The 23,972-nt window shown below is 41.0% G+C and overlaps 1 protein-coding gene across 1 annotated transcript in view; it reads left to right on the top strand.

Moving 5' to 3' along the window:
* The window catches only part of KCNU1 (potassium calcium-activated channel subfamily U member 1), an 81,437-nt gene that overhangs the window by 16,253 nt on the left and 41,212 nt on the right, over positions 1–23,972 (top strand). The window contains exons 10-16 of the mRNA XM_073324746.1: positions 779–889; positions 2,540–2,645; positions 3,091–3,173; positions 5,207–5,276; positions 6,330–6,485; positions 10,231–10,343; positions 14,746–14,832. Coding sequence (XP_073180847.1) covers positions 779–889; positions 2,540–2,645; positions 3,091–3,173; positions 5,207–5,276; positions 6,330–6,485; positions 10,231–10,343; positions 14,746–14,832 — 726 coding nt within the window. The remainder of the gene's footprint in view (positions 1–778; positions 890–2,539; positions 2,646–3,090; positions 3,174–5,206; positions 5,277–6,329; positions 6,486–10,230; positions 10,344–14,745; positions 14,833–23,972) is intronic.

Below are 23,972 nucleotides of genomic sequence, written 5' to 3'. Positions count from 1 at the left end.
ATTTTATCCCATCACTCCTAGTTATACATTCATAGACTGAGAGATTTTAATGCTAAAAGGGACCAGTGCAATCATCTATGCCAACCTCCAGCATGGCATAGAATTTTACCCAGTAATCTTGCATCAAGCACATAACTTGTGGTTGAACTAGATCATCTCTTTGAGAAAGACATCTCTTCTTGATTTAAAGGTTTGAATTGATTAGAGTCCACCATATCCTTTGGTAAATTGTTGCAATGATTAATTACCCTCACTGTTAAAAATTTGAATCTTATTTCCACTTCAGAATTGTCAAGCTTCAACTTCCAGTTATTTGGATTTTGTTATGCCTTTGTCTACGTGACTAAAAAAAAACCTTTACTACCTGATATCTTGTTCCTGTGTAGGCACCTATAAACTCTGATTAAGTCACCTCTTAAACTTCTCTTCGGTATCCCCCAAACTCCCCCTAAATGTTTTCCTAAACGTTTTCCCTTTGGTGTCTACCCCTTTTGAATACTTGTAAAGGGTTATATCTCCCCCTTGTTTACCAAATAACCCTTCTAACCTACAGGATCATGATATATGGAATCATAATCACAACTACAGATACAAACAAAAAGACTTCCACACAACTTGAGTTCCAACTTTGTTGTCATATTTACCCAGGACCACACTCTGTTTGGAACTCTGTTTAGCACACAGAGACATCTAGTGGCTAATTAATTGTTACATACAATGTCATGCTTATAATAAGCACTCTACAGGTTCCAGACATGACAGAGAGTTCTTTCTGTAGGTACATTGTTGTCTGCGGTGATATCACTCTGAAGAGTGTGACAGCTTTCTTAAGAAACTTCCTGGTCCAGGACACAGGAGATGTTTGCACTGAGATTGTCTTTCTGGGAGAGTAAGTATTCCCACTAAACATTTCAAAGTCACTTCCTAAGCACAGCTGTTTGGGGGAGCTAGAGGATACTTTTATTGCCTGGTGGCTTTGGGCAAGGGAAGTCACATTGTATAACTAATTAATAGGAAAGAGCAGAGAGTCATATGAGACCTTCCCACCTTGGGAAGCTTTATGATAAAATCTTCTCTGTGCTAAATGTTTAATGAGAATAAAAATGTTCTCCTTTTTTGAGTGTATCTTGCATTTTGGACTCACTCTATATGAGACTCTATGACCCACCCAAGGATCTCTTGGAGCTATCTGGCAGAGGGTACGGGGTAAAATAAGGGTTACAGGGTCTGGTATCTACTTATTGTCAGAGAATATCATTTAATTTCTGTAGTGAAAGCCTATGTCACAGTGCTCATCATAATCATAGACATGTTTGTATGGAAAATATGTGAGGAGTTATGTATATACAATAAAATATGTTCTCTAGGTCTGTTAAGACAGGTCACCAAAAGGTGATCCATATACTCCTGTCTGTCGGGGGGAGGAGATATTTATCTCTCTCTGGCTGGCCACGTGCAAATTAAGTATTGCATGATTCACAATGGATTCCCATTTACAGTCTGAGCAAAATGAGTGGGAGTGGGGAGGTGATTTTGTCTCTGGAGCACTGATGGGACTGGCGCTGGAGTAATGCGTGCCGTTCTGGCACCCACATTTTGCGGGGGATGTTGAAGAATCGAACAAGGTGTGGAAAAAACCCACAAAAATTATTAGAGGGCTGGAAAAAATGCCTTATAGTGAAAGACTTAAAGAGCTCAATCTGTTTAGTTTATCAAAAAGACGATTGAGAGATGGTTAGATTAGTGTACGTATATCTTCATGGGGAGCAAATACAGTGTACTAAAGGGGTCTTTAATCTAGTGGAGAAAGGCATAATAAGAACCAGTGGCTGGAATTTAAAGCCAGACACATTCCAGTGAGGCATAATTTTTTATAGTGAGGGTGATTAACCACTGGAACAAACTACTAAGGGAAGTGGTGGATTTTTCATCCCTTGTTTTCAAATCAAGACTGGATGCCTTTCTTGGCCTTAGCCAAACATAAATTATTGGGCTGAATACAGAGGTAATGGGGTGAAATTCTCTGGTTTGTGTTATACAGGATGATCTAGATGATCTAAACTTCCCTTCTGGTCTTAAAATCTATTATTCTACAAGGGAAGGTTGGGTCACGTCTCTTGTATTTGGAGTAATAGTCAATGACAGTGTGGAAATGAGTGAGGAAAATAACTGAGTTTTTAAGGGAAGGAGGTGACCTGAAGTCCACAGGGAAGAAAGAAATGGATCCATGGTTCCACCTGGATGCAGATTACAGGATCAGGGCCTTAGCAAGTCTTGCTTTCTGCTTCTCACGCAGTACCACCATGCTGCAAAGTGTGGCTGCACTCATTTGAGTGGAATAGAACTTCCTTAAATTCCATGACACTTAGGCTGTGTAAAACCTAAATTATGTGCCTTAGCTGGTCTGCCAGTGTCCCTTTTAAGCAGATTTTTAAAACGGCACATAAACACACATTTGGGGCGGGGCAGGGGAGTCAAGAACATTGTTATTAGGGGCTGATCAGCATTTTCCTTCTGTTCTGAATTTTTTATCGTGTAGAACTCTTCCTAGTCTGGAGCTGGAAATTGTATTCAAATGCTATTCTGCCTATACCACTTTCTTCCATGGCTCTGCACTGAACTATAAAGATCTGAAGAGAGTTGTGGTAAGACCCCTTTTTTCCATCCACCATTTTCTTTTCAGGAGTCACAGTTTTGAAAATCCAGACTCCAGCCATGAGCTCCAGCCAGCCAAATGGTGAGATTCTGCCACGACTAGCATTGATTAGAACCTTGCTTCAAGCACTCCCACGTATTTCAGTGAAACAGTTTGCAGAGTAAGGTGCAACTCAGTGTCAGCAAGGATGCAAGAATCTAATCCTAAATGTTTGAGTTTAATGGATTAAAACTTGGAAAGAAGGAAAATGAAAATAAATGACAAAACCGAATTGGGACCAATTGGCCTTAAAAGAAGCATATAAAATGGTTCTAAGAAATGTAGCATTTTTTGGAAAGTAGAGATTCTTGACAATAAGTCAGATAAGCACAGAGGATTATTGTACTCCATGTGGAATCAAACCCCTGACTCTGCTTTTCTCTCCTGAGAAACAGATGGGATCTGCAGATGCTTGTCTGATCCTAGCAGATACTTGCTCTTCGGACCCTTATGTTGAAGACACTTCCAATATCATGAGGTAGGGTGAGATCCTCCAGCATTCTCTTTCTGTGTCTGGGTGATGTTAACACCTGCAAACACTATGAGCAGACATAGGCAGGAGCAGAATGTGTTTACACTGTCACAAGTTTCTCTGCAAGCAGAACCCTAACATCACCTTTTGTGTAAGAGGACCAAGAAGGTGGACAGCTCTCTAACCTCCCAAAACCCACAGTGGACGATGTTTTTGCACTCTCACCCTCATGAACACTGTTGCAGCTCTCAAGGGGAACGGTGCCTTTATCCTGAGGAAACAGTCATGCACTCTCAGGTGGACTACCTTGAGCAGTGATTGCATTAGCTCTCACACACTAAGCATGGTTAGGCTAAGTCAGTACTTGTATCTGAGACTCCCAGAGTGCATGTAGATGCTGTATTATCTGGTGCTGGTAGTTCAATCGGTGTGTTGCTCCTCTTCAGAATCATTACAGAAGTACTGTTCCAGCCCAAATTCCAAGCTAGATGATTGTTTACATTTTGTGTTTGTACAGTGCCTGGCACAGTGGGGTCCTGGTCCATGACTGGGGCTCCTAGGTGCTACTGCAATACAAATAAATCATAGAATACTTGCTGCCTCCTTGAATCCCCCTTGTGGCTCTCAATGGATACAGATATGATCAGGGGTGCTGGAACTATGGGTGCTGGGAGTGTGGTAGCAGCCCCTGCCTTGAAGTGGTTCTCATCATATACAGGGTTTGCAGTTTTGTTCAATGGCTCTCAGCACCCCCTCTGGGTATGATTGTTCCAATGCCACTGGGTATGGTTCTCCACTTCTTGTCTGATAACATTGTCAGGCACCCTTTCATTTCACACCAGAGGTGGCTGCATTTCAATAGAGAGTGAAGTGCCTCCCCCGCGATAGTTGGAGTATCAATTTGTTACATTTGGAAAACATCATTTGTGGGAGAGGCACAATGGGAAAGTACTTTATAAATTATTGTTCTCCCTAAGCCCACCTTCTCTCCCAGCACCAGACAGAGGGGTGGGGAGGAAGCCTGGGGTTGGAAATATTTCTGCAGAAAAGGACCTAGGGATTACAGTGGACAAGAAGCTGGATATGAGTCAACAGCGTGCCCTTGTTGCCAAGAAGGCCAATGGCATTTTGGGATGTATACGTAGGGGCATGGCCAGCAGATCGAGGGATGTGATTGTTCCCCTCTATTCAACATTGGTGAGGCCTCATCTGGAGTACTGTGTCCAGTTTTGGGCCCCACACTACAAGAAGGATGTGGAAAAATTGGAAAACGTCCAGCGGAGGGCAACAAAAATGATTAGGGGACTAGAACACATGACTTATGAGGAGAGGCTGAGGGAACTGGGATTGTTTAGTCTGCGGAAGAGAAGAATGAGGGGGGATTTGATAGCTGCTTTCAACTACCTGAAAGGGGGTTCCAAAGAGGATGGATCTAGACTGTTCTCAGTGGTAGAAGAGGACAGGACAAGGAGTAATGGTCTCAAGTTGCAGTGGGGGAGGTTTAGGTTGGATATTAGGAAAAACTTTTTCACTAGGAGGGTGGTGAAACACTGGAATGCGTTTCCACCATAGGGAGGTGGTGGAATCTCCTTCCTTAGATATTTTTAAGGTCAGGCTTGACAAAGCCCTGGCTGGGATGATTTAGTTGGGGATTGGTCCTGCTTTGAGCAGGGGGTTGGACTAGATGACCTCGTGAGGTCCCTTCCAACCCTGATATTCTATGATTCTATGATTCTATGATTCCTTTGCAGAATTATAGAACTTTATTTTCAGATAACAATTTTGCACACACAAAAATCAGAAAGTGACTGTCATTTCGCTGGAGGGTCCCCCACAGTTGTCCCCACCCCACAACAATGGGATCCAGCTCTGGATTTCATAATGTCCAACTGCTTCCACTGCTGTGGTCAGCTGCTACATCCCGTATCCCTGGCAGGTCTCCATTCCCTTCTCGCTATGCTTTGCAGTAAAGGCTTTGAAATCTGAGGGCATTTCACCCAGACAAGACACATTAACCAATGGGTATATTTTTCATGCAGGGCGCTGTCTGTCAAGAATCACTATCCAAAGACGAGAGTCATTATACAGATAATCCAGTCTCATAAAAAGGTAGCCCAGTAGCTCTGTCAGTCTAATCTTATTCCTTTAGTGCTGATCATCATGGGTGAAAGACTGGCCCCACTAAAATTAATGGCTAAGTTCCTACTGACTTCTAGAAGACCAGGCTTTCACCCCATAGATCTTGCTCCTTCCATTACTACCACATCAAGTGTGTCTATTAATGGATATTAGGACAAACTTTTTCACTAGGAGGGTGGTGAAGCATTGGAATGGGTTACCTAGGGAGGTGGTGGAATCTCCTTCCTTTGAGGTTTTTAAGGTCAGGCTTGACAAAGCCCTGGCTGGGATGATTTAGTTGGGGATTGGTCCTGCTTTGAGCAGGGGGTTGGACTAGATGATCTCCTGAGGTTCCTTCCAACCCTCATATTCTATGATGATTCTGTGTTACTAAATGATAATAACTGAATCTTCTTCTCTCATGCACATTGTGTGTCATCACAGGGGCATTATTCTATTTTGTTTTAAAAATATATGTTTAGTGTTTAACTCTGCATTGTATGCTGTCCCCATCAGAAGCATTGCTCAGCTGGCAGAGATTTATTTTTGCTTTCCAGCAAAGCTTCAAGTATTGGTCATAGCAAGATATGGGTGATCAAACTAGAAGGATAGGTAGTCTGATCCACTATGCCAAGGTGTGGGATCCCTACTGGGGTAGATTTCAGAACGGTAGGAGCTAGGCCAGGATTTTTTAAAAAAAGTGATTTTTGGTTCCTCAGTGTTTTGGTGGCCAATGTGAGACCTCTTAAAGCAGCCTGATTTTCAGAAAGTGCTTAGCTCCTTTAAGGTGTTTCAAGTAGGGCACCTAAACCAAGTGGCACCCAAAATCACTAGCTCCTTTTAAAAACTTTGGCCTAGAGCTGTTCACAATTTTCATTGCTGGTTTTGTGAACATTTTTAGAATATTGTTATTTTGAAAATTTCAGTAACTATTTTTTCAAAATCAAAAAAGGGAGACAGAAAAGACAGTTTTTATTTTATAGGAACATCATGTACCTGCCTGTCTTGACCCTCACTTGTATTCACTATCATATCCTGAGACAGGTATACCTGGCAAACATCCCCAACTGGGACTGGAGGAGAGGAGACAGCATCATCTGTTTTGCTGAACTAAAACTAGGCTTCATAGCACAGAGTTGCTTGGTTCCAGGCTTGTCCACACTCCTAAGAAGCCTGTTCATTAGGCAAAAGAGTCCCAAGGTAAGCCCTTCACTTGTCCAAACAATGTGAATGGCCATTACAGGATCTTATCTGACAAGCGTGTGTTCCTTGTTTTAGTGGAAGCTTGGGTATTTTCAGTCTCATCTTGATCAAACTGGGACTTAATTTGGCAGGGGAGACTAAATAACCTAATAGGCTGTTTTTATTTAACACTTGAATGTAGTACCACAGGTTTGCAATAATGCTTTACAGCCTGATTAAAGGTATGGATTCTGATTCTCCTTTCAAACCAATGTAGCTTTGCTGACTTCAGTGGAATTACTCCTGATTTGAACTGATTGATGTAAATAAGGTGAGAGTCAGTCCCAGGGTAGCTTTTCCATCCTGTGTAGTTAATACCCTGCTTCTCACAGTTTAGGATTGCTCTGTGCAAATTAATTTCCTGTCTTTGTTTAATTCTTACAGAGTTAGGCTATGTCTACTCTATGAGTGCTATAAAAACACCCTGTAGTTATTCCACTGTCTTGCCATAGTAAAGCTTCCTGCAGTGTTGGAAGGGGTTTTTCCATTGCTATAGGTAATTCTCCTCTCCAAGTGAAGGCAACTAAGTTGATGGGAGTATTGTTCCATTGACCTAGTTGTGTCTACACTCTGTGTTAGGATCAGCATAGCTACGGTGCTTAGGAGTGTGAACTTTTCATACCCCTGAGCACTGTAGCTATGTGTTTTAGGTGTGTTTTATGTGTTTTAACTGTTGACCAAGGCTTAGGCCTTGTCTACACAGCCCTGCAGTTCAGACAACAGGGGAATGAAAAGCAGTGTGCACCAAAGTACTCTGGTATAACTCCTCCAATTGCACACTGTGGGTGTGAACTAAAAGGTAAACAGGACTACATTTATGTGAAGTAGGAGTCTTTTAGTTTGTGAAAAGAAAAGGAGTACTTGTGGCACCTTAGAGACTAACCAATTTATTTGAGCATGAGCTTTCGTGAGCTACAGCTCACTTCATCGGATGCTGAGCTGTAGCTCACGAAAGCTCATGCTCAAATAAATTGGTTAGTCTCTAAGGTGCCACAAGTACTCCTTTTCTTTTTGCGAATACAGACTAACACGGCTGCTACTCTGAAACCTTTTAGTTTGTGCCTGCAGCATCCACAAGGGGGAGATAGGGTGCAACACTTCGGTGCACACTGCAAATCATACCCCTACAGTCTGAGCTGCTGGACAGTGTAGGCATAGCCTTAGATTCAGCCTTTACATAGGGACAGAACAAGGCCACTGAAGCACTTACACCCTCCAAATAGAATTTAATTGGCGCTTAGGTGTGCAAAGGATTTAAGTACTGTCCTTCTGCAAAAGAGTAAATACTAATATATTCTCCCTTTCTTGATCTGTCCTGATTGAAGAAAAATCAACAAGTAAGGTATTAACTTTTCAGTACACAAAATTGCTCTCAATTCTTACAGCCAATGCTGGAAGATGTAATAAAAAAAAATAACTGTCAGGCATTAAGTTGTCTGGAGAAGCCTCATGTTTCCTTGTGCTGCAATGGATATGTTTTTACTATCATCTAGTGGCCATTTGAGATGCCTTCCATAAGTGGCTTCTATGCTAATTGAATTTCCCTGTATTCTGGTTTAGAACAGTGGCAAGAGAATTATGCTAGCATTTCTGACTTCTGATACTTTTCCTTCACAGGTTTTGCTTATACAGATTAAGTGAATGGAATATGAAATAAATACATGTCTCATTCATATACAAAAATTGGACCTAAAACTTGTTGGAAGATTTTTGACTGAACATATTTTCATCAAAATATTCTGTGTTATCAAAGCCAAAATGTTTTGAAGAAATGTATGCATTTTTGAGAAAATTTTTAACAAGAAGGTTCCTGATGTGCAGGGTTCTCTGCTGAACAGAGAAAAAGAGAGACCCACATTGAAAACCTGATGCTTTGCATTTAAAAACAGGTGTTTTGACACAATTCCATTTCACAAAACGTTGAGAAGGTTTTCGTTTTGTTACAATGTGGAACAAAACCAAATTCTGATAGCATATGTTGCAAAATAGAATTGTCGTCCTGTGGCCTGCTTTAGTTCTTCAGCTTTAATTATCCCAGTATCATTAAATAGATACAACATCTCTAGCATGGATGCTGCTGTATTGATATAAAAGTGCTTATACCAGCATACTTAAGGAAACATTTTTTTTATTTGCTTATATATGGCATGAAAAAACACAAAGTTACAGGTCTAGTGTTCAAATTTATCACCTTATATAACACATTAAATTGCACATCAAAGTTGTGAAATGAGCTACAAATGCAATAAAAAATAAGGGATTCAAAAAATTAATAAATGGAAGGAGTGGATGCCGAAGACGCTCCTGGCCTGGGGCACCATTTGGCTTAGGGCTGGCCCCGTACTGAGCCATTTCAACTCCCACTTTCTTCAATGGAATTTTTGGTGCTCTGCACTTCTCAAAACCAGGCCCAAGGTTTCTCTAACCGAGCACCCAGGTACAGAAGCACTCACAGTTAGTAGCCACTCTTAAAAATCTGGAGTCTACATAAAATAAATTCTGTTAGTGTTCAGCAACATGGAATGTACATAAGCTAGTAAGTCAAGTGCATGGCGCCTGGATGTAATACAGGTATCTTTTCTACTAGTCACCTTTTAAAAATTATTTTTGCCTTTTCCTTCCAAGAAAAAATCATATATGTGATTTTTTCAAGTGACAATGGAATTCAGGTTAGATATAAGGAAACTGTCCATTATCAAACAGTAATTATGACCACGGAATACATTGCCCAAGATATTAGTTAACTATTATTAATTGTTCGAGCTGGTTAGGAAATTTTCTTTCCTGCAAAATTTTTCAGGTGTTTAGTTTCTGACCAAAATTTCTGTTTTTCTGGTTGCCAGAAAAACAAAAACAACCCCCCCCCCATTTTTTTTTGTTTGATGAAACCCTGAAAATCTTTGACCATTGGCATTTTTTGGCCAAAATTTCCATTTTGTCAACAAAGCCATTTTCCATTTAAAAACAAAAGCAAAACCTTTTCAACAGAGAATTTTCAAACAGCTCCATTAATTGTTTTTCATGGCAGGCACTAAGATACCATGATGATGGGTGGCAGTATAAAACCCTAAGGACTTGCCTAAGGACTAGAAAATGTTGCTATTTTAACTATAGTGATATATTTAAAGCAGCAATGCCCCTAGGATGGACACAGTTATACTGGTTCAAAGAGCCTATACTGGTATAGCTTATTCCAACTGAAGAACCAAAATAAGCAATACTGATTATACCAGTATAATTGCCCCTACACTATGGCTTTTACCAATATAACCATGCCAGCAAAAAATCACACACCTAACCAAGATACTTACATCACTACAACTCTTAAGAGAAGATCAGCCTTACAATAGATAGGTAGACAGAGTAATTGTTATTGCAAAGTAAAGGAAATTTTGCTCAAAATTATCTGACTCTGGGACTCCTTTGTATGTTTTCGTCATTATGTGACTTTCTCCATTTTCAGTCCTGCTAAACAGGCAGCCTCAATTGATGTATTAGTGTGAAGTGTCCAGATCACTTATGGTTTAACTTGGCTCATTATTCTAAGGGCTGCTTATGTGGCTGCTGCAGTAGCCAATGGGTGCCACTGCATTCTAGTAACTGTCAGGGTTGCTGCACCAATATATAATCATGTGGCCAGAGGCAGCCCATTGTTACACTAGCTTTTGCAAAACAACATTTGGTCCATGGTTATTTGTCTTAGGTGAAGAGAAAAGGCCTGTGGAACAGGAACCTTTTTGAAGGCAATGACTACAAAGTGATGACTGACTGGCTCTCCAATGATTTTGTGAACATGACTTTTCCAGATGTTTGCCGGTAGGTAGAACAGAATTCAGTGTTACTTCCCTGCTTCCCTCTTAGGGTTTGTCTACACATGAAAGTCAATCCAGAATAAGGTAAGGTGTGAATTTAAAGCGAATTAACTATTCCTGATTAATTTCATGTGCTGGAAGCTCTTATTTCAGAACCAGAACATCACCCATGGAATTAATCAGGAATAGCTATTCTGGAATAATTCCCTATGTAGACGAGCTATTCGGGCCTTAATTTGATTTCACTCAATTCATTTCTAAAGTGAATTAAGATCAACTGAATAAAGACACTCTAATTCTGAATAAAAGTATTCACACAGGGACTTAATGCAGTTTAACCAATCCACTTCAGGCCTGTTTTCTTTCCCCAGGTTCTGCTTTGTTAAGTTGGATCTTGTGCTGCTCGCAGTTGAATTCAGAACTGGCATTCATGAAAACAGGTGATGAGAGAAGCTGCTGATCCATTTCTTTTAACAAGAACTTGTCTATGTAGTAACCATTCCCAAGCCCCTTTGGATGAAATTTGTCCCTGGGCAGAGAGCTAGCACAAGGTCTTTACATAGCATACACCCCATTTCAGCCCTATTTTGAAGACATAAGTGAGATTAGTCTTTGGGCTGGTCAAATGCAAAGGGATGAATTTCACCCCATATGATTAGTTTCCTCTTCACCTCCAGGATGATCAGCAGAAGAGGCAAATGAACTACTATTTGCATTGTCCACTCCTGTACTGAAGTGACTGCCCATTCCCCAAAGAAGAATGGATCCCGCTGACTCTCTTCCCCATCACCCTCTCAGTTCTAATAATTGATAGCATATCACCATTTTATACAGCATTTTTCATCCACAGATCTCAAAACACTTTATGACAGAGGTCAGGGTCATTATCCATATTTTATGGATGGGTAAACTGAGGCAGAGATGTGAAGTGACATGCTCAAGGTTACTCTGCAGGCCAGTAGCAGAGCTGTGAATAGAACCCAGATCGCCTCAGTCCTAGCCTTGTACTCAAGCTACGAGGCCACACTGTATCACATGTTACATGATATTACAGAATGCGGAGGAAGTGGCTCTAAAAGCCTCTGAACAGTTCAAACTCAGGGAGCCCTCAGTGGAAGACATAGCATTTCCTGCAAAGGGCTGAGTAGGACAGGTTGAAAAATTTTCAAAGAATTTTTTTTGTTCAGAGAAAAACACTATTTTGTTGAAAATGAATGTTTTACTAAAATGTATTGGTTTTGGCAGAAATGTTTCTCAGGCCCAGGATGGAATATAAGACAGGGACCTTCCTGAGAGCAGGCAATAGCTCAGAGTTAGCTAACTCACCTGACTTGTTCACCTGCTGGTTCATTGCTTTTAACAAGGACTCAGCTAAGAAATATCATTCCCAAACTACTTCGGATGAAATTTGCCTCTGGACGGAGAGCTAGCACAAGGCCTATGAACTACTTAGGATACGTCTATAATGCAAAAAATCACCCACGGCAAAAAGCTCAGGCCTACAGACTTGGACTTGTGGAGCTTGCACTTTAGTGTTAAAAGTAGCCAAGTAGGTGTTCCTGGTCGGGCTGGAGCTTGAACTTGGAAACACGACGAGGGGGTTGGATCTGAGAGCCTGAGCTCTAGCCCAAAAGGGAACATGGCTATCTTTAGAGACATCACATCAGCCCAAGTTTATAGACCCAGCCTCTGAATCTTGCTGCCATGGGTTGTTTTTTTTCCAGTGTAGATGTATCCTTCAATCCCACTTAAGCTATGTTGCAAGACTTACGTGAGACTCACTTGGGATATGACCTGGGCTCAAGTTCCTGATCTAAAATTAGGGTGACTAGACAGCAACTGTAAAAAATCAGGACATGGGGTGGGGGGTCATAGGCTCCTACATAAGATAAAGCCCCAAATATCGGGACTGTCCCTGTAAAATCGGGACATCTGGTCACCCTATCTACGGTAGGGATTAGAACTGGGGTTCACATCCCAGTTGAGTGTGCTGACTATTCTGGGACAGGTCTCTTTTTCTTTTTCTTTTTTTCCTGTTTTTGCAAAGAATTGCAAAAGGTTTTGGTTTCACTCCACCTTGGAATGAAAACAAATTTTGTAACCTGGATTTTTTGCAGCCAGCCCTGCTACTGAGCACTCTCATCTGCAGCTGGATTTAGAGCAGGTGACAGCACGCAGCACTTCTTAGGTTCGGACACAAGGAGAGTTGTGGTTTTCTTTGTGTTGAGGGAGGAGGGAAGGTCCCCTGAATCAATATGTGACTTCCTCTCTGTAGCACAATTATACAATAATGACTGATAGAGTGGCCCTTTTCCCAGCCAGTACAAGACCACGGTACCAGGGCCATGACAATGATGACCGTGGACAGAGACGGGCTCATGAAAACAGGAAGTGTTCAGCAGTTTAGGCCTCACTTCATGGTCTTAACTGGGATCTCATGTGTAAACTGCAGATGTTTCACCTTGATTTCGGGTGACCCAGCTCAATCTGAGCCCATTTCTTTCCATCACTAATAGAAACACTTCCCTAGGTTTTAACCTCAGAAATTGCCAAGTTCCCTCACCTCCATGAAGTTTGGTCACAAAGGGATAGTCTGTCAGTGCTGAAAGCAGAATCTGCTCAAAGCTGAAGCTGATCTGGGTCAGAGCCAGATAGTAGTCCCTAACTGCTCTAATGATGAAATGCAAGACACCCTAATGGGGATGCTGGAACTGGCTGAGAAAAGGAGAATGAGCCAATGCTACAGATTTGAGAAAACATTACAAAATTATCCAGAAAACAGCAGTTTATTAAGTGCAATTACTTTTTTCTGCCTTTGTAAATGAAGTGTCTGCCTGTTTCAGGGAGACTCTGAGAACATGAAAAGAAACACTGACAACAAAACAAAGGGATACAGGAGAGAGAAAACTGCTAGAGATACCACAGGGCTGATTTCCAGAGGTGCTGAATGCTCACAGCTGTGAAGTCAGTGAATGTTGTGGATGATCAGCTCTACTGCAAGTCAGTCCCTGGGTGAATCTGGTGCTTCTGGCATCTGTAGGGAAATAATGGGAATGAGAAAGAGATGACAAGGGGGAAAACTCTTTGGGGCAGAGACCATCATTCTGTTCTGTGTTGGTACAGAACCTACCACAATGGGGGCCTTGGTCCATGGCTGAGGCTTCTAGATGCTGCCACAATAATAATAATAAGGAATATTTTTTTCTTCTGGATCAATTGTTTATTCATTAGTAACTGAGTAACTAAAGAGGAGAAGCTATGGGGAGGTGTCCTCTTCCTTTCTGGGTGGGAAGTGAAAGATGAAACCTTACATGGCTGTTCCCTGCTCCAGCTGTACTGCCAAGACCCATTAAAACTGCGTTGAAATCAGTAGGATGTTAGGATGTCACTGATACATCCAGCAGCTGGGCAGCTCTGCCTAACTGTATCTGATAAATTTAGTAACACTGCAGGGGGATTCTACCTAGCTGTACCTAGTACTTATAGCAACACAGCAGGTACATGCTCTCTGAATGTGCCTGGGATGTTCAGGTGTCTTTTTCCGGGATGTAATAGTATGTTTAGCAGTGCAGCAGGTGCATTGAACCTGCACATCCCTTATACATGTAACAGCACAACAAGCATGCTTTAATGGGAAGTACTTGGCGTTCTCAGCTACACAGTGGGTGCACCTGGATCTATCTGGAATATTCAGCAACTGCGGCTAGACTATGAATTTATCCATTACATTAAAATAAATGTTTTTAAATTGGTTTGAGAATGAAAAGAGTCAGTTTCCTATAAACTTAACCATCTAACAAACATCTAAAAACATTTTAATTATTTTTTAAAAACAGTTATTATATTGCGGTAAGTCTGTGAAGATTGGTCTTGTCATTAAGTTATTAGATTGGGACTCAGGAGACTGGGGTTTGAGTCGTGGCTCTTCCGCAGACTCCCCATGTGCCCACAGGCAAGTCAATCTCTCTGCCTCAGTTCCCCATCTGTAAAATGGGGCAAATAACACGTCACTTAATGATGGGGGTATTGTGAAACTTGAACACAACAATGATAGTGGGGTGGTGTATAAGTGCCTCGTACACTGTAAGGTAAGAAGGAGCCATTATGACCATCTACTCTGACTCCTTGCAGAACACTGGCCAAAAAACCTCACCCAATAGATGCAGATGATTGGAACAATTTACCAAAGCTTGTGGTAGATTCTCCATCATGGAGAATTTTTAAATCAAGATTGGCTGATTTTTCCAAAAGATCCACTCTAGGAATTATTTTGGGAAGTGTTATGGCCTGTGTGATACAGGAAGTCAGATTAGATTATCAAAATGATCTCTTTTGGCCTTGGAATCTGTGAATGGTAATTTGCCTTTGTTTGTTTGTTTGTTTGTTTCCAAACTGTTTTCCAATAGCCTCCTGGTCAACCCATCTGCACAGATAAAGCTCCATCGAAACACAATGGGCTTTTTTATTGCCAAATCCAAAGTGGAAGTCAAAAGGTAACTTTCTGTACTATCCTATAGTAAAAAAGTTCTAGATGAGTAGAGCTTTCAAGAGTTAACAAATGCATTTGGACCTATTCCTCCACTCCGCTAAATTTAATCCAATTTCTCCTGATTTGCTTTTGTTGCTCAGGGCTCATTTTTACTGTAAAGCCTGCCATAGTGATATTGATAATCCGGAGCTGATTAAAATATGTCACTGCAGAAGGAAATCTTGGACAAGATCCTTTTCAGGTAATGTTCTGTTCAGACTGGGTTTCAGTTAGAGGAAATAGGAAGCAGCTAGCTAGTTCCTACCTGATTCTTAGGTTACTGAATCATCCTCTTCTTTATTCTGTCTGTGAAAACATAGGTTTGAACATAACCCTTTATCATTCTGAAAGATTGAAACTGAATTGCACACAATTTATTGAGTGCAGATCTTTCAGACAAGTTCTCAGAAGACTTTTAGATCCCATCTACTCTGACTGGACAGTAAAGGTTCCTGCTGCATTTTTATAAGAGCCACATCTCCTTGGCCAGAATTTCCCCATTGTCATCCTTGCATGGGCTGCTGCTCTTTAACTTCAGAACTGGAGTCTGGGGCAATTGCATCTCATTGGTGCTGTATGCGTATAGTTTGTGAGGTGCTTTGGTGTGAAAGGTGCTACAGGATAAACCCAGAAGTCCTTACTCAGTTTGTACTCAATTCCTGCTCAGGCAAAACTCTCATTAAAGTCCGTGGGAATTACCCTAAATAAAAGTCGAGTATGACAGTGAGTAAGGAGGTCAGGATATTACTCTATATATAAGATATTATCATCATAAGACTAGGAAATAATAATAATGAAGGCAGAAAAGATGTATTTGAGGTTGAGCAAGGATGTATTATAAGATTTAAGGAGTTTAGGCTAAAAATTGGGAAAGCATAGATTGGATGGGAAAAACTCCTATTCACGATAATGTCAATGCAACTGTGGAATGGCTCATTCCCATCCTACCCCAAATTCCCTGGGACTGGAAATGGGACCTACAGCCTTTCAGTACTAAGTCACCTGCTGAAATCTACCCCCGGTAGTAAGTGCAAATTGCTTCAGTCCATTGGTTCTTCATTGGCTTACATGAATGACTTGATGGATCTCAGTTCATTCCTTAGTGGATACATGTCCACACCAAAATGTACATCACTTTGGTCATTACTAATTAACATCCTTCTTGCTTCATAGATTCATGGAGTTCAAGACTAGAAAGTACCATTACATCATCTAATCTGACCTTCTTTACATAACTGGCCATTAAAATTCACCCACTTATCTCTATATTGAGCTCAATAACTTGTGTTTGACTAGAGCACAACTTGTGTTATACCAGCATGAACAGAAAGGCCATGGAACTGTGATACGCTCCTATTCCCATAAAGTGTTCTCCTCAGAATAATGTTGAGGTCCGTTGTGGTGGCCTGCTGGAGCACCATTCCCGGCAGCTACAAATACTGGCTGAAATTTTCAAAAGCAGTCTAATGGAAGAGTTGTGTCTAAATCTCCTAGTTTTACTGAAGAATGTGTATATAAATCTAGACTGTTTTGAAATTCTCAGGCACTGTGTCTGTGCCCTGGATATAGGACTTTTGCTGTACAAAGCTGTCAATCAGGTATCTTTCATCAGCACTCAGCAAATTCTCACACACAAAATATATATTTTAAAATTAAATCTCCTTTCAGCAGTAGATGGCAGCCGAGCCCCATTATTAAATATCTGGCTGAAGTACACAGGGCTGAGATAAAGGAAAAACTCATTCATAGAGAATGCTCAGCAAAACAGGCCATGTGAACAAACACAAGCATGCTGACACCTGGAGGATTCCATGTAGGAATGTCATTTATAAAGAGAAATCATAGCCCATTTTTCAGTTCCACATACTTATTAAAATAGATGCAACCAAGGTCCCCCAAAACCAGTTGATTCCCAGAACAGAGGTTTCTGTATAATACAAAGACATCTCAAAAAGAGTCATCAAGAGACACATGGACAGACATTGACGCTGTAAGAGCTCTCACACCTGATGGCTTTACCTTTTCCTTCCTATGCAATTTAAGGTGGTTGGATGAAAAGGCAAGGTGGGATTTTAGTATAAATGTAGCCTGATAAAAAACAATTGTTTACAGTTCTTCACCAGATAGACTGCAGGGAAACAGTTGCTTCAGAGGGATCGAAAGTATTGCCAGATGTAAGAACTTGCTGTCAGTTCTCCCTAGCATTTTGGATGTATCAGAGCAAAACACTGCATAAAAAGAAGTGCTTTGGTCTGTGACAAAAGAAGTAATGCAGCTTAATCAGTACATAACGTCCTGGCTGCCTCTAGTTCCACTGTCAGCTGAAGTGAGATAAGGAATCGTGAGCCAGATCCCCAGCTGGTGTAAAATCAGCCTCTCTCTGTTGTTTTCAATGAAATTAGGCTGATTTTACACCAGCGAAGGATCTGATTCATTTTCATTAATCCCCAAACTAATGCAGAAGCCTAAGAGAATTGAACGTCAGTTAAAGCAGCCAAAAGCTTTCCCACTGTGCATCACATACAGTGTCAGCATTTAACTGGAGTACGCATGGCTGTGAAAAGCCAGGGCAATCTGTTAAAATCAGAGACAAGGGCTATTCCTGCCCTAGCCCCAAAATACCTAAATCTTGCCAATAGCTATTGGTAATAAAACATAACCTTTCCCCATCTGGGGCTGCCATGGTATTTTTAAGAAGGGAGCCAGCCTGAAGCCTCTATCTAGAGACCACGTACATCTCAAGCGGTTGTGAGACCTGGTCCACGCTAGAAAGTTTTACTGTAATAGCTATGTTGGCATAGCTAGGGATGTGAAAAAAATAGCATGCCAACCAACATAGCAATGCTGGCAAAATCCCTAGTGTAAACAGTTATGTTGGCAAGAGTTCTTTCTCTGGTATAGCTTATTCCATTTGGAGAACTAGTTTAAGTTGTCCCAGCAAACAAATTATTTTGCTGGTATAAGCTTTGTCTCCACTGGGAGGTGTGGTCAATATAGATCTACTAGTATATCTATGCTGGCAAACCCTCCTAAATTTAGACGAGGTCTGAGATTTTCAAACATGCCTAGAGCTTGTCTACACCAGGAAATTTATCAGCATTGCAATAATTATCTCACTATAGTTGAATCTACAGCTATAGGTTTCAGAGTGGTAGCATGTTAGTCTGTATCAGCAAAAACAATAAGGAGTCCCTGTGGCACCTTAGAGACTAACAAATTTATTTGGGCATAAACTTGGGTTCTAGCCCACGAAAGCTTATGTCCAAATAAATTTGTTAGTCTCTAAGGTGCCACAAGGACTCCTCATTGTTTCTACAGCTATAGTTATACTTGTATGTACCAGTAAATTTCCACATGTAGGTAATCCCTAAGTAACTTAAGCTAATGGTTAGTAGTCATAAACTACTTAGGACCAGATTTTTAGGTGCATTTTGTCACCTGCAGATGTAGATGGGCACCTGATGAGATTTTCAAAAATCCCTTGGTGCCTAAGGGAGGCCTTCAGGCATTTTTGAAAATCGCAGCTCAAACTCTTCGAGGACAAAATTCAGCCTTAGCACCTTGAAAGTCAAGGGCCCTGATTTATCTCAGTTGAGAATCTGGCCTTATGTGAATTACATGGGGAGTCTGTGGCAAAGCCAGCAATTTAACCCAGATCACCTGATTTACAGTCAAATGCCTTAACCTGAAGACCATCCTTCCTCAAACTCAGAGGTTTCTCAGATGATTGTTTCTCCTGAAGCTAGTTAGGCTGGTTTTACATTTTATATACCATATCTGTCTTGGCTTACCATACTTTTATTAAGCCTGATCTCCTGTAAAGGCTGACAGCTGCATGCTGTGCCCTCAGAGAGCTGTTTTCTTTCCCACCCACCTCCCGGAGAACAAATCCCCAGATAAGGAAACATCAGTCACTTGGATAAACTGAGACAGGACACTGTAAATAAATAGAGGCTGGTAGAATGGCAGGTAGAGCTATCTTGTTACCAGGAGTAAATGCACCTGCTTCTAAACACACCTGTGTGGTCAATTGCTGCTTATTAAAGTTGACAAATGGCCCATGCAAAAAGATGTCCCTTTTCTGCCAGGTGTATGTTTCAACTCATGAGACCTTTTAGCTGGATTAGAACAGTCTGGGAAGAGTTACAACATCCAAAGGAGATAAATGGTGTGATAGGTTTCCCCTGTCAGACAGTGCGATGAAGAGATATGTGGGTCTGAATGCTTCTCCAGTCCAAGTTCCACCCACATACACACATGTATGGACATGTTTGGACACATGTAATGTAGAGATCTTTGCTGAGCCTCCTGTCAGGCTCCGATAGTGATAGGAATGCAGAGTGGAAAGGCAGATGGCAAGACAGAGAATCTGAGAATCAGTGGGCCAAATCCTGAGACCTTTGCACAGTTGTTACTCAACAGGAAGGACGTCAGAATTAGATGGAACATCAGTTTATTCAGAGAAATGATACTACAGTGGTTAGGGTGCTAGTCTGTGACTTGAGAGGCCTAGGTTCATTTCCCTGATCAGCTGCCGACTCCCTGTGTGACACTGGGCAATTCACTTGCTCTCTCGGTGACCCACTTCTCCATCTGTAAAATGGACATAATAGCACTTCCCTTTTTCACAGAGTGCTCTGAGGATAAAAAGGTTCAAGATTGTGAGATTTTCAGACAGTTGAGTCAGTAATGGGGTCCATTTAAGTACCTAAGACAGATTCACTCTTCCCTCTATGACTTTTATTTCTAATCATGTGGAAGAGATTGTCTAGAGCTCTTTCTCTAATCTAAGCATAACTCACATAAAGAGCATCCCCCACTCTCTTTCCACAAAATGCAATTGAACACCAAGGCATAACAGGCTGTGCAAGTGTGTGTTATACCATAGGACCTAACGGCTTGTCTACATGGGGACAGTGAAGATATGTCTACACAGAGATTATACTGGCCTAATTTAAGTTTTTTCTGTTGGTGCAAATGAAGTTAGCTGTGCTGACGGAAGTCATCTTTCATAGAGATAGTTGTGTTTACAATGCGAATTATGTTGGTATAGCGATGTCAGTCTGGGGTGTGGTTTTGTTCACACCCCTGACCGTTATAACTATGCAGGTATAACTTTTTAGTGTAGAGCAGGCCTCAAGAAAGTTAATCCGAATTAGTTTGTAAAATGGATTAGTTGAACTAAATCTAAATCTAAATTAAATCCATGTGGACAGTCTGAATCAGAATGATAAAGTGGCCTTAAATTGGTTGATTTTATTTCACCTTGGAAGTGAATTAAACTAAACTGAGCAGGCTATGTCTACACAGCTCCCTAGTGTGAATTGCAGGGGTGTGAATGGCAGAGTGCACTGCAGAGCTGTGCACTAACTGCTCCAGGTGGATACAGTTGGGGCGAACTGAAAGGTACCTTGTTCATGTTAACATAGTCCTCCTTCAAACTATACTATAGCATATAGTATGCACATGACAGCCATCTACATGGCCAATATCCCATAGCTACCAGTTAATGCAGTCCTCTTTCAGACAGGATTTTATTATCACAAACAATGTGCCTTTTAGTTCACATCAGCAGCATTCACATGAAGCAGTTAGAGTGCAACACTTTTGTGTGTTCTGCAATTCATACTCCCACCATTCACACTGAGTTACGGTATAGACAAGCACTGAGTTAAGGCCCCTTTAATTCTGAACGAGCATGTCCACACAGGGTTTAACAAATCAACTTTAAATTCACACCTTTGTTAATTTGGGTTACTTTTCCTGAGTGTCCCCACGCAAACAAGCCCTTAGTGCATGGTAAAGGTATTCACCTTTCACTGAATAAGACAAGTATCAAAGACACTGGAAAAGTCTGATTTAACCCAATGGTATATAGCTTGGAGTTTGCATTACCAAAGGATAAATGGGAGGGTCACCTGTTTTGGGTGGGCAAAAGTTGGCAGTTTTGAGTGAGTTTTATTTTTTTGGTTTATATGAGTCCTCTAAAAACCGCAAACAAAAAGATTTATTTGAACAGCCCTTTGGAATGAAACCATGAGTCATATGTAGTATTAGTCATGTATAAGGCTATCATGTACATACTATACATATGCACCATAATATAATACTGTGCTTTATTAGCTGTGTGATTGTTTGGCTAAGCAATTACCTAAAGCCCCATTGTCAAGCATTTTTTAAGCCCCTGCAGAACTCTCCTATGGCGCGGTGGCCACTTGCAATCCGCATAGAAATACAACCAAACGATATATAAAGAAAGGCAAGTTCCTTTTCACTACCTTTGTTTTCAGAGAAGCTGAGGATTACTCAAGAAACACTGTACCTTCCAGACCAAGAGCCAGCAAAGTCGAGGTCTCTTGGGGTTCTTCCTGTTACAGGTATCACTGCCAGGTAAGAAGTTCAGAACTCTTCTTGGTATTGCAGCTGCAGTGAATATTTGTGTGAGAGATGAGAATGGCAGGGTGTTTTCTTTCAGGATGCAATTAAAAACCCTTTGCACGTACTACTTCTTGTGGCATTGCTACTGGTTTTGATTGCAATGGATGGTTTAATGGCTCCTCCCTGCCTTGATTAATTGAATGGCCTCATAGAAGCTCAATTCAACCTTACACACATCCAGCTTCTCAGTCCATCAACCCATACTCTCCTCGAAGGGCTCAATTCTGCAAGATGCGAGGCATTCTGAACTCAGCACCTGACAAAAAGGTGCTCAGCACCTTGCATGCCTGGAAGGTTTAGCAAATCTGGACGATAGTGCAGCATGGGAAAAGGATGATATAAAGTTGAATGGCCTTGAATCCCAGAGAACCCCCTGACAGCAGTCCCACTTGTCTAACCTAAGCGCCAGCCTAAATCAGTCTGCTAACCAAAGTGATGGCAGTACCAACAGGGGAGACCTTCCCAGGTTTCACAATCTAAATTCCTCCAGCTGTCTCCACTGGATATATGGTCATCAGAAGAGTTTGAACCTGGGTACTCTTATTCACATTGAATAGTCCTTACCTTCACAAGCAGCCCTACTGACCTTCAGTAGGACTGCTTATGGTGTAAGGTGCTACTCAGCCAAGTAAGGGGAATCACTATCTGATACTTAGCTGGCAGCAGTAGTAGGCTGTTATACTGTGATGAATCATGCTCTAGAGGGGGATGAAGCACATTTTGGCCAGAGTCGTTATACAAGGACTTGCGGGGAGTACACAAGATCCTGGCTGGGGAGGAACACACAACCAACATCTTATTAAAATATGACCATGTAGATCATTGTTGTTACCACTGTTATATAATTGCAACAAATCTGATATAAAGTGTGTCAAGTAAGGTGTCAATAGAAAAGTTATGATTTGCTGAATATGATTATGCAATGATTATGCATGTATCATTTTTGTATCTGAAATTATGAGCATTGGCTCTATACCTGTATTTCAATTGTTTGCTTCTGGGTAGCACCCACAAGGTATTTAGCCAGCACATTGTGAAGGAACTATTCAAGTGAATGTCCCATTAAGGAACACTTAACTCACAATGGAAGACGCCCATCTACACTTAATGGATTTTCCAGCTATGACTAAGCAAAATCATGTATGGACATGTGACTTGCCCATTTGACTCCAAACACCATCTTGTCACCTGCAATTTTCCACAGTGAGAACAATGGGTTTTCCTTCACTTGAGAGAAGCTATAAAAGGCCCTGGAAACACCTCCATTTTGCCTCTTTCCTGCTCAAAAATCTGGACTATGGACTTACACTAATGGGAGCATTCTAACCAAGGGATCAAGGACCTTCCAATGATTTGGAAGCACTGAGAGACTTAACAAACCAGCAGTTTATTCCATCACTGCTACAAGCCTGAACCAAGAACTTTGTAATTACTGTATGTATTTGATTCCTTTAACCAATTTCAACTCTCTTTCTTTCTTTCTTTCTTTCTTTCTTTCTTTCTTTCTTTCTTTCTTTCTTTCTTTCTTTCTTTCTTTCTTTTATAAATAAACCTTTAGATTTTAGATACTAAAAGATTGGCAACAGTGTGATTATTGGGAAAGATCTGAGTTATATATTGACCTGGATATGTGGCTGGTCCTTTGGGATCAGAAGAATCCTTTTGTTTGATGAAATGAATAACCATGCATCTTTAAGTCTAGTGTCTGGATGTTGAACCCAGGACTGGAATGCCTAAGGAGACTACTTTCCTGACTTCTTGTTAGCCAGTGTGATGAAACAGAAGTTTACTTTTGTTGCTGGTTTGGTATATCTGATGGGAGAATAACCACCAGTTTTGGGGTGTGTCTATCCTATTTCTCAGCAGTTTGTCCTGAATTTGGTATTCTTCATTGTGACCCTGAGAGACGCACAGTGACACTATAATAATTTTCAGCAAATCATAACTTTTCTGCTGACACCTTACTAGACACACTTTGTATAAGATCTGTTGCAATTATATAACAGTGGTAGCAACCATGATCTACATGGTCATATTTTAATCAGATATCGTCACACGTTTGTCACCTTCCTTCTACAAAGGCTTGAGATCTAAGTCTGTTAAGAGCTCATGAACAACACAATCCTTTTCTCTGTTTTGACAGCAAAGACAAGCATTGGCATAACAAAAACTCCAAGGTCTCCTCTGGGTAGCTTTGCAGCTCGGCAGCTGTCCCCAGCACTTATATAGGATCAGAACGATAAAACCTTGTTCATTGCTCCTTTCTGCCACCAGTTAGGTCAGTTGTAAATATTGGAACTGCATAGTAAACACATACACACGCGCCGTTAGACTGTGCTGACTCGTTAAATATAAATGAAAACACAATTAATTTATAACACGTCTCTTTTCCCCTTACATCCCACAACATAATTTACACACACAAAAAGAGCCCTCACCACCTGCTGAAATATCATTATTAAAATGTGCATGAAAAGTCAATTATGCCAGAGGGAGGTATTCAAGAGAAGTGAGTTTCCATATTCTGGCATTACACCTTGGGGATTAGGTATTTCTTATTTATTTATTTTTCCCTGAGATCTTTGCTGCCGCTTAACAAAAAGGAACACAAATGTTACTAGCAGATGTACTGTAATTCCCTGAAGATGCAGCCAAATATGCAAATAC

The sequence above is a fragment of the Lepidochelys kempii genome, chromosome 26, assembly GCF_965140265.1.
Source record: "Lepidochelys kempii isolate rLepKem1 chromosome 26, rLepKem1.hap2, whole genome shotgun sequence".
Taxonomy (NCBI): Eukaryota; Metazoa; Chordata; order Testudines; family Cheloniidae; genus Lepidochelys; species Lepidochelys kempii.
This window is presented reverse-complemented; position numbering and strand designations above follow the sequence as displayed.